The 15,619-nt window shown below is 31.3% G+C and overlaps 1 protein-coding gene across 2 annotated transcripts in view; it reads right to left on the reverse strand.

Moving 5' to 3' along the window:
* Positions 1-1,988: 1,988 nt before the first annotated feature.
* The window catches only part of LOC143080097 (histone lysine demethylase PHF8-like), a 32,833-nt gene continuing 19,202 nt past the window's right edge, over positions 1,989-15,619 (reverse strand). For both annotated transcript variants that reach the window (XM_076255787.1, XM_076255781.1), the window contains 9 exons: positions 14,949-15,113; positions 14,109-14,266; positions 10,327-10,520; positions 9,685-9,904; positions 8,159-8,328; positions 6,888-6,971; positions 5,989-6,101; positions 2,722-2,881; positions 1,989-2,223 (listed from right to left, as the gene is read on the reverse strand). In XM_076255787.1, coding sequence (XP_076111902.1) covers positions 2,141-2,223; positions 2,722-2,881; positions 5,989-6,101; positions 6,888-6,971; positions 8,159-8,328; positions 9,685-9,904; positions 10,327-10,520; positions 14,109-14,266; positions 14,949-15,113 — 1,347 coding nt within the window. In that variant the 3' untranslated portion in view covers positions 1,989-2,140. The remainder of the gene's footprint in view (positions 2,224-2,721; positions 2,882-5,988; positions 6,102-6,887; positions 6,972-8,158; positions 8,329-9,684; positions 9,905-10,326; positions 10,521-14,108; positions 14,267-14,948; positions 15,114-15,619) is intronic.

Genomic DNA, 15,619 nt, shown 5'->3' on the forward strand with positions numbered 1-15,619 from the left:
TAAAAAACTATATATAAAACACACAGCTTAAATTTGAGCACATATGCAGTACAAATATCCTTTCATTTTTCAAATAATATGAAAACTGTACTGATATTTTAGCAACTCGTAGTTGAGAAATGTTTACAATGATGATATTACATTCATTGATACTCTCTATATAAAACAGCATAAATAATACATAATTTAGTAAATTTCATTTTTTTTCTATCCATTAAGTATTTGATATCATTGAGTATTGAAACTTAATGTGCTCTAAAATAACCCATGCAAATCTTTTAATACATTTCAAACAGTTTGAAACTTTTTAATATCAATTTCAATACAATATAACTGTTACATTAGCTAATGATAAAATTGAAGGTTAACCGTCCACAAAAATTGATAAAAAGATTTTGATTTTAGATGCAATAATTTTATATTAAAATTTTTAAATGCCTTATGCTGCATAGTTTAATTTCATCCAATAAAACAAATTTATTTTAGCTACCCTAGATTATTGCACTGTTAATTTTTCGATGCTTAGGGCTGTTCCTATAAAATGAATGTGGATGGGTATGAGAGGATGGGCATGTAATCCTTCAACAACTTACATATATTACCATAAATTACATGTCATACAACCCATATCCAAAAAATACAAATTCCAATAGAATAGCCAAATCATTAAAAATAAATAATATTGCAATTTATACTATGATTTAATATTTCCATGATACGACATTCTATTCAGTGTTAAATTATGAAAATAATTAATTATTTTATTTATCTCGACTGAAAAAATATTGGCAAATGTAGAAATATACCTGATATGAAATAATGGTTGAGATCTTTTAATACTGAGAATACTTATAGCACAATGTCTATCAATGGTGTGTGTGTGTGTGTTTTATGATTTCACTTTTACAAAATATTCCCTCCAAAAAACTATTTATAATAAAATTCTTTAATGTTTAAAATCTGTTCGTTATTTCCTTTTTAAAGGGTGAGAGAAGCAGTGATTTTCAAAGCAATATAAAAACAAGATTCAAAGTATATTTTTAACTATCAAAGTTATTGGGCTCTTAATTACATATAATTCCAACAAATGTTAAAAAGGTCAATGCATTTAAGATATTCAAAATTTCAATACATCAAGGGCATAAAAGTGTTCAAAAATATTTTTGATGTAGATACATTTAGTTATTTATGGATGCCATTTTTTCTATTCTTTTTTTAACCTTAGAGTTAGTTAGAATGCCCACATAGTATTGATGTCATAGGGTTAAATTTATTTAAATTTTCAATTTCATTATTATTAAAATGATATGCAAAAAATACTGACATTTTTTAAGCACACAACCATTTTTTGAACAGCAAATAAGGTCACATAAAACTCTATTTGGTTTATAGTGTTTTTTTACTGGTAGTAAATAGTTACTGAAAAAAACTACTACAACTTGAAAAAAATATATGAATAAATTGCCTTTACCCCTGAAAAAATGAAAAATAAAAATTCATTTGATAATACTTTTAGTGTATTAGTTGATAGTTTTAAGATATAAGTTTTTATATCAAATTACATGTTTCAAATATGTGAATTTCAGCATTTTTGCTATAAACTTCAAATCTCCATTAATACTGTTAACTTGACTTAAGACCAGTTTAATTTTAAAACAAAACAAATATTTTACACATGTCTAAATTTTGACCCTTTGAATTTGAAGATAGAATAAAAATAGAATTTCATTATTGCATAATTATTACATCATTCAAAAAATTCAAGAGAATTTTTTAAGGGCAACTCAAACTTTAATACCTATATGTTTTCTTGCAGCAGGCAAGATGCACCTCAATCAATAAAAAAACTTGAAAAAAATTTAAAAAAAAAAGATATCCCTTGAAATAATTGTGAATATAGAGAACCGAAATTTGGTCAATTTTCAAATAAATATTGAAAAATTACATAAAGGTGATACATTAAATTTGATGATAATTTCACCTGCTTCTTTTTCTTTTCTTAAAATAACTCCATTTCATTGATAAATATTCAAATTTCACCAAACTAATTTAAAATTGCATAGATGTTTTATAATTTATACAAAAGCATACACATACACACACACACATAGACACACTTCCTTAGAACATGATGAGGTAGTTAAAACATTCCTAGTTTGTGAATTTTCAGAATTTTTCCAAGTCTTTGTTTGGCTGTTGCTTGACCTTTTTTAGGTTTCTTGGCTGAAAAAGACAAAACATTATAATTTGTCACCAATAAAACAATCTGTGGAGAAAGTCATGTAAGAGATATTCTATTAGTTTCCATATTTTCCATTTATTCAATTACTTGAGAATACACATGCTGCAAAGAATGACCTGTTGTAGTGACCATGATTGAACTTTTTGTTGATGTTTTAAAACTACATTATAACTAAGCAATGAAATTAATGTCAAGGTCAACCTAACCCTTGCAGACTATCAGGTACACCTTACAGACCTTGAACACACAATATTTAGTTGACCTATTGCTTATAGTATCTATGAAACAGATCTTTCAACAAAATAATAACTTTGACCAATGACCATGAAATGAGGCCACAGTACAAAAAATCCTGTCAGACCAAAATGTACACCTTACAATCAGTCCATACACCAACAACCTATTTCTTATTGTATGAGATACCGGTATGCAAATTATTTCCATACGATTTTTGTGAAATAGTACTCTTAAAGACTTACGTTTGGTAGGACTTTCCGGACTGGTTGGTGTCGTTGGTTGAGGTTTTGACAGATTTGGACGGAAGGCTGAACCTGAACTTGATGATAAGGCTGTTCCTGGCATAGATATGGGTTCTGGTAATGTTTCTGATTTACTTCTCTTTCTGATCTTCTTTGGTTTCTAGATATAATAAATATAATATATCAGTTAAATACTGTAAACAATTCTTCCTTTAGAAACTGTTTCTTGATCTTGAAGAAACTTCAGTCTATAAATAAACTCATCATAGATACCAGGACTAAATTTTGTATATACGTCAGACGCGCGTTTCGTCTACAAAAGACTCATCAGTGACGCTCGAATCCAAAAAAAATAAAAGGCCAAATAAAGTACGAAGTTAAAGAGCATTAAGGACCAAAATTACTAAAAGTTTTGCCAAATACAGCTAAGGTAATCTATGCCCAAGTAGAAAAGCCTTATTTTTTCAAATATCTAAAATTTTGTAAACAGTTAATTTATGAATAAAACCATATCAATGATAATTCATGTCAGCACAAAAAGTGCTGACTACTGGGCTGGTGATACCCTCAGGGAAATAAATCTCCACCAGCAGTGGCATCGACCCAGTGGTTGTAAATATACTCATCATAGATACCATTGACTAAATTTTGTATATACGTCAGACGCGTGTTTCGTCTACAAAAGACTCATCATTGACGCTCAAATCCAAAAAAATAAAAGGCCAAATAAAGTACGAAGTTAAAGAGCATTGAGGACCAAAATTCCTAAAAGTTTTGCCAAATACAGCTAAGGTAATCTATGCCCAAGTAGAAAAGCCTTAGTTTTTCAAATATTCAAAATTTTGTAAACATTTAATTTATGAATATAACCATATCAATGATAATTCATGTCAGCAAAAAAAGTGCTGACTACTGGGCTGGTGATACCCTCGGGGAAATAAATCTCCACCAGCAGTGGCATCCACCCAGTGGTTGTAAATAAACTCATCATAGATACCAGGACTAAATTTTGTATATACGTCAGACGCGTGTTTCGTCTACAAAAGACTCATCAGTGACGCTCGAATCCCAAAAAAATAAAAGCAGTGTTCTCCCCAGGCCGTTTTAGCGTCGCGGTACCGTAACGCTATATTTCTTCCCGTGACGCTATAATAATTACCGCAACGGTATAATTATTTTCAGTATGTTATTTTTCTGGTTCCTAAATTTTGAACTTTCATCTAGCCTAATTACCACTTATGATCATAAAAAAATATATCACTTTTAATTGTAATCCCTTCAAGTCGGACAATAGAAGCAATTTAGAGTGGTTAAATAGGTGTTAATTGCCCTTTGGGTGATAACTGTTTGGATACGAATACCCCAAGCTGTCACTTTGACATGATTAATACCACGTGGTTTGCAATCGGCAAATTTCGACAAGGAGAAAACGTAATCAGAAAATCATCAAAAAAATCGAAATATATGTTTGCTAAATGAAATTTCAAAGAAACAATAAAGTGACAATCTTTTAAAATGAGGTTGAGTCTTATCTTTTTACGACTTTTAATATATTAGTATTACTTTCTTTCTCTTCCATTTACTTTTTGTAAATCGAGAGTGAAAATTTTGATTTTGGGCTAAATAAGTTTTGTACTTTCTTTAACAAGTGATCAAAATTGGCTTGTGTATATGTTTCATCCATTTAATGTATTAAAAACACCATATTCATTCGCAATCTCTTGTCAAACATTGTTTATTTTCGTATTTTTCATTGCTTTCGGCGGCCATTTAATATTTTAGTGTAAACTACTGATCGCAACCGGACCAGATATGACAAAAATCCGCATTTTACAATAAGAACTACATGATGCACAAATGGCACAGTAGACAGAAAACAATGATACATAAAGAGAAAACTAAGCATTAACAGTCTACTTGTAGATAACTTTGTTAAAATATATCATTTTGTAAAAAGAAGCAACTGGGACCATGAACCAATATGTTTCAAAGACATGATAAAGAATTTTTCTATTCAAATTTTTTATTAAGAACCCGTTTTTTCCCTACATATTTAGTGCAATTGTATCTATACAGGCTGCACTATAATAAACCATTCATTCATTTAGCTGGGTATTGGTAGGGTAACTGGCACCACACATATATTTTTATTTAGACTAAGAGGAAAAAAATAATTCTGGAACTATAAATGAATATAGAAAACATAAACTGAAAATACTGTTATCATGGTTAGAGTTTAATTGTATTCTCAGTTATGAATTCAACAATATAAAAACAAAGAATAGGGTGGAATAGAACATTTTATTTACCAAATAAGGGCCTATAGCATACAAACATTATAATACATTTTGTAATAAACAATAATGTATATAACATAAAGGAAATAAAGCGTTGCCACGACACGATGAATTACATTGAAAAAAAATACAATTTTTTTTTTTTACGCCAAATGTGATGCTATCCAAAATTTCTGGGGAGAACACTGTAAAAGGCCAAATAAAGTACGAAGTTAAAGAGCATTGAGGACCAAAATTACTAAGAGTTTTGCCAAATACAGCTAAGGTAATCTATGCCCAAGTAGAAAAGCCTTAGTTTTTCAAATATTCAAAATTTTGTAAACAGATAATTTATGAATAAAACCATATCAATGATAATTCATGTCAGCACTTTTTATGCTGACTACTGGGCTGGTGATACCCTTGGGATAATAAATCTCCACCAGCAGTGGTAACTATCAAGTTTCATAAAATTCTGAGGTTAATAAAAAATTATTGATGTCTAATACACTTTAGTTCAAGACAGTATCTTAAGATCAACTACAAAAATAAAAACAAACAACTTCTATTGGGAAAATACTGAAAAAAATCTTTCAAAATTTTGATTTGAATACGGTCTTGAGATCATTTAAAAAACTCTTGTCGAACTATTATACATTTCAAAAAAGCTTTGACCAAATTACTGATGTTTTAAAACCCTTTAACCACAGACTGTACCTAAAAGTGACCCAGCTGATGACAACAAAATGTTGGAATGGTTTGTCTCCCTTCCACAACTAAATGTCACAGCCTTGAAAATAACCATTATAGCCATCATATAGGGTCAATAAGAAAATCTAAACACAGGTAAAGGTTTTCTGAATAAAAAAGGTGGCTTCATATATGTTGTATAGCATCCAAGACCTTCTGCTTGCATGACTCGTCATATTAAATTCAAAATTGTCAATGTATGTTAGAGTTGACTTAACAATGTATATCAGAAAATAAGAACCTGTATTGGGGCTGGCTTTGCTGCTGCGGCTGCTAAGATCTGTTCAACTGCCTCCTTCCGTACCCCCTCTCTGTGTGGTCTATCTCCCTTAGGTATTGTTACTTGTACACGAGCTGAAAGTAAACATTAAAGATATCAAGTCAGTATTTAAATATAACAAAGAAATATAATGCCAAAATTTTTAAATTATAATCAGACAATATTATAATAATAGACACAAACCCGACATAGACAGAAAACAAATACATCAAATACAGTATTGATTTTACATGATCGTGGAAATCATAAGATTCTCTGTGTAAGTAATAACTTACATGTATGAAGATCTGAAGCAAATGAAATTACAAGTTGGATAACTTTGATAAAAACTTTCCTTTGTTTTCAAAAGTATTGTTTTAATGTTGTCATGAAGAGCATGCCCAGTAATACAGATATGACATTTTAAAATACAGAAATAAAATATAACTTTTGGAATAACTCACCCAATCAAATTTAAAGAATTGTATGAAACTAAAATGCAATATAAAATGTAAAATAATATTGTTTTAAACACTAGTTCTTACAAAAAAAGCATTTGGACTGTTTGTCCGATTTAATAAATTAACTAATTTGCTTTTTTTTTGTGAAATACATTTTGGTTTGACCCAACTTAAGGCAATAATCAATCAATCTTCAATCTAGCAAGTTCCTTCTTAAAGAAAGGCCTTTTTTAGTACTAGATGAATTATCTGAGATTGAATGTTACCTCCTTTTCAGAGAATGAACTGTGAGGTTTTTTTTTCAGAGATTGCACTATGAGTTGTTTTTTTCAGAGATTGTACTGTAAGTTGTTTTTTTCAGAGATTGCACTGTGAGTTTTTTTTTTCAGAGATTGTACTGTGAGTTGGGTAAATAGTTACCTTTAGGATTCCAATTATCATCATGCTTTGACTTCTTTCCCCTACCTCCTTCTTCTTCATCTGACATTTCAAGGTCAGGATAAACTGTAACAGTCAAAGAAATGTCTTCATCTTATATCTATAACCACCTATATTTCTACTAAAAGAGGTTTTTTTTGTGATTTTGAAGCCAAACCAATTATTTATCTGGAAATTTATGTGTGCATCTAACTTGAGTGTTACGTAATTTTACCATGAAAATTACCCTACATGAATATCTAACTTCAATAAACTGCATTGTACAATTCTGTGAAACATAAATAATGATCAAAACTAAGATCAAACTACCCAATCATCATCCCAAAATGTGAAGAAAAAACTGACATTTTGATATACTACTAACAAGAATGTGTCCACAGTACACGGATGCCCCACTCGCACTATCATTTTCTATGTTTAGTGGACCGTGAAATTGGAATAAATTCTCTAATTTGGCATTAAAATTAGAAATATCATATCATAGGGCACATGTATACTAAGTTTCAAGTTGATTGGACTTCAACTTCATCAAAAACTACCTTGACCAAAAACTTTAACCTGAAGCGGGACAGACGGACGAACGGACGCACAGACCAGAAAACATAATGCCCCTCTACTATCGTAGGTGGGGCATAAAAATAGTTACATCTCACAGTAGTATCTAGTAAATGCATAAACAAAAATTTCAAAAAGATTCACCTAAAAAGAGTTAATTCCCTTAGGTTATCATGAATGAAATAAGGCCAAATATTCAGTCCAAATCAATATAAAGTGGATTAATTTTTATCATGATTATTCGTTGGATTCAAATTTTCCTGGATTACGTGGATACAGTTTAACCACAAAATAAAATCTTCAACAAATAGCAAATTTTCTATTGGCTTGTATGCAGACTTCAGCAAAACCACAAACTTAAATATCCATAAACATGCAAGTTTTCCTTAATCCACAAAAATTGGTACCCACAAAAATAAATAATTTTCCAAAGTACATTTTTGCTTGTTGCATTATGTTGACATAACATATAAAAACATTCTTATTGAAAGATGGAAATTATTGACCATACATTGTACATTAAGGTCAATTAAGAAAATGGAACTTAGGAACCTACTGAATTCATCATCCTTGTAACAATTCTGCAATCTTTATTCTTCATCAATAACTTGTTAAAATTTGAATAATTTATTTCTTCATCAATAACTAGTTTCAATTTGAATAATTCTAATTATGAACAGATTGAGATATAAACATACTGAATTCATCGTCTTTGTAACAATTCTGTAATCTTTCTTCTTCATCAATAACTAGCTGAGATCTTTGATGTTGTCTAGATTTACCTCCTTTGGAAAACAATTCAATTTCATTCATTTGGCTCATGGAAAGCATTCCCTGAATAGCTTCTCTCATACTTGGTGAGGCTCTTCTACAAAACACAAATACACTTATCATTTAACTTGTATTCTAAATAAGGGAAAGTGATTGATAGAATGAAGAACAAACAAAAGACCAACAAGTGAAACTGCGAGCTACTGCTCACTGATGATACCCCCGCCGCAAGTGGATAATATTAATAGTGTAAAAATATGCAAGTGTTCGGTAAACAGGAAGTTGTCGAGTGATGAATCTGAAAACGCATCACACGGTATAGCTGACTTATATAAATCCTGAAACCAAATTTCAGAAATCCTTGTATTGTAGTTCCTGAGAAAAATGTGACGAAAATTTTCAACTTGGCTATCATGTGTAAAATCATACAAGTGTTCGGTAAACAGGAAGTAGTCGAGTGATGAATCTGAAAATGCATCACACGGTATAGCTGACTTATATAAATCCTGAAATCAAATTTCAGAAATCCTTGTATTGTAGTTCCTGAGAAAAATGTGACGAAAATTTTCAACTTGGCTATCATGTGTAAAATCATACAAGTGTTCGGTAAACAGGAAGTTGTCGAGTGATGAATCTGAAAACGCATCACACGGTATAGCTGACTTATATAAATCCTGAAACAAAATTTCAGAAATCCTTGTATTGTAGTTCCTGAGAAAAATGTGACGAAAATTTTCAACTTGGCTATCATGTGTAAAATCAGACAAGTGTTCGGTAAACAGGAAGTTGTCAAGTGATGAATCTGAAAAGGCATCACACGGTATGGCTGACATATATAAATGTTGATACCACATTACAGAAAGGGTGGATGTGTAGTTCCTGAGAAAAATGTGACGAAAGTTTCATGGGACGGACTGACTGACGGACGGACTGACGGACGGACGGACGGACAGACAGAGGTAAAACAGTATACCCCCCCTTTTTAAAGCGGGGGTATAAAAAGAACAGACATCTAGCAGTCTTTGTACTAGATATCCTGTTTAACTATGGATTTTGGAAAGCAAATAAACAATGATAAATGTTATACATGTATGTATAACAAGTTTTATAAAATGATGGTACTTCGTCACAAACAGAATTAGAGATGTTAGATTTATCCCCTAATAAAAAAGAAAATACTGAGCCTTTCTTAAAGGTTATACTGGGTACCTCCTTTGTTGTTTGAAAACAAGCCATGATGGTATTTAAAATATGCTAACTATGGTGCATAAATTAAAAGTTCTAAATTATAAATTTAAAAATATCTTAAATATATACAGATTCATAACAAATTATGAAATTATTTATTATGGTACCTCTAGGTCATTCGGTCCTATCTAACTGAAATTACTGATCCTGTACACTCTTGTATGTTGGTCCAAAAGACCAGTAAACTCAGTTTGTATGTACTAACCCAACATCCTCATCAACAGTAAATGTTGTCTCTGTTCCATAACCACTGGCCTCAAGAATATCGGCTATACTACCATTGAGTCCTCCTCTTATTGTTGGAAGGTTGGTACGGTCCTCTAGCCCCTCTGATTCACTCTGACTTGCTGCACTTTCTGACTCCTGACTACTTTCCTGACTACTTTCTTGACTAGATGTGCCTGGTGGCATTGGTTTACCATGGACTAAAATAAAAGTTTATAAATTGACATCCATTTGTAAAATAGTAAGGGTAAGTATAAACTTCAATGTATTACACCAGCAAGAGTATTGCTGAACTTGATCAACCTTTGTGTATCAATTAAGGTCAACACATAATATGAGCTATTTCTAGAAAAAAAAAGTGAAATTCATTGTACCTTTTAATTGATTACTTTTCCTCATAAATTTTATTTGAAAATTAAGTTTAACCACAATTTTTTAATGTTGTCCTTATACCATAAATTTTCAAACATAAACCCATCTCAACACAAACTTAAACAGTTAATGACTGTGCTGCCTTCACAGAACACAGCTCACCAAAGCAATTTTGTCTGGGGCAAAACACAAAAAATAATCTGATCTAAACAGACACCAAGCCACACTTAATATAATAATTTAAACTTACAAGATAATTTGAGCTTGAGAGATCCTTGTTTCATTGTTGTTGCCGATGACGGGGGAGGTGCAGATTGCCGTTTCCCACGTTTAGGATTCTCGTCCACAACCAGATTATCCACATCACTATCCTCATCAGCACCTGCATCACCGATCAACGGCTGAAATTTTTTAGTTCCCTGAGATTTCTTTTTACCTATATCACTGTAACAAAGAAAAAAAAGTCTTATACTAGTTCTATCCTCCCACGTATATGCAAATCTTGACTTTGCATAAGTATTTTTACAATCATTAATGCAACCAGATGCTCCGCTGGGCGTAGCTTTATACGACCGCAGAGGTTGAACCCTGAACGGTTGGGGCAAGTATGGACACAACATTCAAGCTGGATTCAGCTCTAAATTTGGATTGTGATTAAATAGTTGACACAGCATAGGTTTCTGACACAGAATGAATGTGTTCTAATGAACTTAAATTTTTTGTTTTCTCTTAGAGCAATTCACTATGCTGTTGAATATTAATCCTCTCAAAAAAAAATGTTTGAAGAAATTTTCTTTTTTATTTATGAAATTTCAAATGAGAAAAATTGAACCCAATTTTTTTAATCACATCCCCCTTTCCCTTATTCCAAAACTAATCTCAATTAAAATTTCTAATGGAGTTTGCAACAATAACTACTCATTTAAATACATCATAAAATATTAAGATGTAAAAAAACTGCTTGTTATCACTGAATGGTAAAGATTATTTTAATTTATCAGTTGGTAGTAAAAAGTGAATATACATTGTATATTGTATATAACAAAGATTTAAGTTGATTCTGGACAAAGAAAGATAACTCCAATTAAAAAAAAATCTTGCTATTGCACAATATTTTGCAATTAAATATTTCTTGCTTACTATTCTGGACAAAGAAAGATAACTCTAATTAAAAAAAAATTTGCTATTTCACAATATTGTGCAAAAAGATATTTCTTGCCATTGCGCAATACTGTGCAATTGAAAAGACTTGCTATTGCACAATACTTAATATAATAATTTTAGATCCTGATTTGGACCAACTTGATAACTGGGCCCATAATAAAAAATCTAAGTACATTTTTGGATTCAGCATATCAAAGAACCCCAAGATTTCAATTTTTGTTAAAATCAGACTAAGTTTAATTTTGGACCCTTTGGACTTTAGTGTAGACCAATTTGAAAACAGGACCAAAAATGAAGAATCTACATACACAGTTAGATTTGGTATATCAAAGAACCCCATTTATTCAATTTTTGATGAAATCAAACAAAGTTTAATTTTGGACCCCGATTTGGACCAACTTGAAAACTGGGCCAATAATCAAGAATCTAAGTACATTTTTAGATTCAGCATATCAAAGAACCTAACTGATTCATTTTTTGTCAAAATCAAACTAAGTTTAATTTTGGACCCTTTGGACCTTAATGTAGACCAATTTGAAAACGGGACCAAAAGTTAAGAATCTACATACACAGTCATGACAGTTAGATTCGGCATATCAAAGAACCCTAATTAATTAATTTTGATAAAATCAAACAAAGTTTAATTTTGGACCCCAGGGCTTTCCATTGAAGCCGGTAGCCGGCGGAAATCCGCCGTTTGCGGTGGCTTCAAGTGCCGGCTACTTCACTGACAAAAATATAAATTCAAAAAGAAAATAATATCTTTTTCAAATGTTTACAGGCAGCCGAGAGACGTTCGCAAAGTCGCGGTCACGATAAACAAGGATGAAAAGTCAGTGTTTACCTTGGGCTAAATATAGTTCACATGAATTCAGGTCACTGATTGGTTGTCTGTTTAAAGTCAGAATGCATCGTTTCTTTTCAAAGATAACAAGAGAGACGTTCCGGTGGTCATTGAATGATAACAATAGAGATGTTCCGAGGGTCATTAACTCGTTGGCTTTTTTACTTTTAAAACGTGAAGACAATCAGATAGGATGACAATCTTATGTTATGGAATAATATCAGTCAAATTAAAGAAAGTGTAGTAGATCATAATGTTCAGAATCTGGAAAACAGTATCTTTTGAAGTTCATTTTTGAAGGCCCACGTGGTGTTCAGAGAATCAAGGTCAAAAACGAAAGTAGAATATTGTCGACTCGACCTCAAATAAATAACATTTCCAAATAATTTATGTATCCGACTTATTGAACAGTTTAAAAGAGAAAATCAGAGGATATATCAATTTTCTGTCAATGCTTGAAAAATAATTGTATGATTTTAGTTACGCGTACCAGTCTTTAGAGAGAAAAGGGGGGTCATTTGTTTACAAATGCACGTAGTTCTGCAAAATAAATCGATCAAGATTTTTAACAAACCGGATTATTATATAAATAAATCTCTTTTAAAAGTAAATGAATTTTAAGCATAAATAAATGAAAATAAAAAACTATAACATAAAAAAAAAAAAAGTCTGAGATTTTTTTTTTTTCTTTAATTTCATACATAAAAAATTGTCATTTGAAAGATGAAATTAGGTGCCAGGAGATTGCGAGAATGCAGGATTTTGCTCTATTTATGGCAGAGCTTCTGGGGGCCTTGAGCGGCCCCCAGACCCCCTGCCGTAAGGCACCAAGCTTACAGCTTGGTGGACGTCCGGCTTCGCCGAACGCATGTTACAGCCGCCTATAATTTTAATTCAGCCTTCTACTTCAATTTCAATGGAAAGCCCTGGGACCCTTTGGGCCCCTTATTCTGTTGGGACCAAAACTCCCAAAATCAATACCAACCTTCCTTTTATGGTCATAAACCTTGTGTTTAAATTTCATAGAATTCTATTTACTTATACTAACGTTATGGTGCGAAAACCAAGAAAAATGCTTATTTGGGTCCCTTTTTGACTCCTAATTCCTAAACTGTTGGGACCTAAACTCCCAAAATCAATACCAACCTTCCTTCTGTAGTCATTAACATTGTGTTTAAATTTCATTGATTTCTATTCACTTAAACTAAAGTTATTGTGCGAAAACCAAGAATAATGCTTATTTGGGCCCTTTTTTGGCCCCTTATTCCTAAACTGTTGAAACCAAAACTCCCAAAATCACTCCCAACCGTTCTTTTGTGGTCATAAACCTTGTGTCAAAATTTCATAGATTTCTATTAACTTAAACTAAAGTTATAGTGCGAAAACCAAGAAAATGTTTATTTGGGCCCTTTTTTGGCCCCTAATTCCTAAAATGTTGGGACCAAAACTCCCAAAATCAATACCAACCTTCCTTTTGTGGTCATAAACCTTGTGTTAAAATTTCATAGATTTCCATTCACTTTTACTAAAGTTAGAGTGCGAAAACTAAAAGTATTTGGACGACGACGACGACGCAAACGTGATAGCAATATACGACGAAAAATTTTTCAAATTTTGCGGTCGTATAAAAATGATGAGTAAAATCCTTGATAATATAAGTTTTGAAAAATGTTTCTGGAAAACCTTCAACAGAATAATTCTCTCATAATAAGGGGTTTTACTACTGAGCTCTTTAACTTGTCAGCCCTTATTTTAATCTTTAATCATATGATTATCCTTACAGGAATTTTGGTTCCTCAATACTCTTCAACTTTGCATTTTATTTGGTTTTTTTTTACCATTCTATGCGTTAGGTGATTTTTTTGTGGACAAAACATGTGTCTGCTGTACATTTCAATCCTGGTATCTATGATGAGTTTATTTACTACATGTAATTTGTACAGCGTGTCCCTATGGTTGAAGGAAGTGTTAAGGATCTTGAAAAATTTCATCTTTATTTTAAATCATAATGAAATGTTTCTCACCTAATAATTTTCCCATTAGACACCTTGAGCTTCAAACCGACAGATTTCCCTGAGAGATCATCTGGATCAGATTTTACTTCCTGTTTCATTTCCATGTAAGCACCTGCTTTAGGAATTCTTACTTTCAGAGAAGCTGGAGTGTTCTCATCTTCTTCATCCTGAAAAAAAACCAAGTATATTTGCCTTATAGATATGGAAGTAAAAAATATTCAATGTGAATTCCTTATCATCAGTATATAAAAAGTTTGTGGACATATTTTGCAAACATGTAGTTAAACAAAATATTTATGTGTTGAATAAATTTCAAATATTCAATTTTTCATCAGTGCATTCATATAAACATGATAAAAATCCATACCATCAACATTTCTATAAATGACTTCTTTTCAATCCATAATGTATAACTTACAAATTAATTATTACACATCAGAACTATTTAGAATAGAATAGAATAATTTTATTGCCCAAATTAGAGGACCCATAGAGGGCATAAAATCATATATGATTGATTGACATAATTGGTAACTACAGCAATAAAATTATTAAAAAAAGAAAGACATGTGCTTGTTATTGAAAAATACTTATTGGCAAAATTAAGGTTTTGATAGTTAAAGACTTTTCTATATCTTTTTCATGAAATAGTTGGAAGAATACAATTGAATGAAAATCAAATAAATAACTTACTTTAAAGTTATACACCCCTATCTTCTCATCGTGTTGTCAATAAATAACTTACTTTAAAGTTATACACTCCTATCTTCTCATCATGTTGTCAATAAAAAATTTACTTTAAAGTTATACACCCCTATCTTCTCATCATGTTGTCAATAAATAACTTACTTTAAAGTTATACACCCCTATCTTTTCATCATGTTGTAACTCCTGTAATTTCTCCTGAGTATGCTGATGTAACAGATCAATATTCACCATCTGTTTAGGTGTTGGCATGTTGTTTTTCTTCTTTTTCTTTACTTTCTCTTTCACTTTCACAGGGCTACTTTTTATCTACAACAAAAACAGTTATCAATCAATCATTAAAAAAATACAGAAGGCATTCATATAGGTATTACGAAATTCATAAGGGTTCTGTAGAACCTAGTGTCTCACATTTTTTATGAATCTATTAAATGTTTTAAGAACATTAACGGCAGACTGTATGTAATTTTAACTGGAAGTAAAAACTAAGTCAATATATATATACACGGGAAAACAGGAAATATATTTTTACAAAATTCCTTCTAAATACTAGCTTTTTATAATTAACAAGCTTCTGTCCAAGTTTGGTAGAAATCCAGGATAGTTTATGAAAGTTATTAAAATTTCAAGAACTTTAACCACAGAGTGAATATTGGTGGACATTGCTGCCGCCGACAACGACGATAGAATATAGGATCACTATATATATGTCTGTTTTTTTTTTTTACTAAAGTCAAAGCCTCAACAAAAATGAACTACCTATACATTTAAAGTTTTTGCATTTACACATATTGTGGACAGACAAAGTTTAAACT

The sequence above is a fragment of the Mytilus galloprovincialis genome, chromosome 1, assembly GCF_965363235.1.
Source record: "Mytilus galloprovincialis chromosome 1, xbMytGall1.hap1.1, whole genome shotgun sequence".
In the NCBI taxonomy this organism is placed as follows: Eukaryota; Metazoa; Mollusca; class Bivalvia; order Mytilida; family Mytilidae; genus Mytilus; species Mytilus galloprovincialis.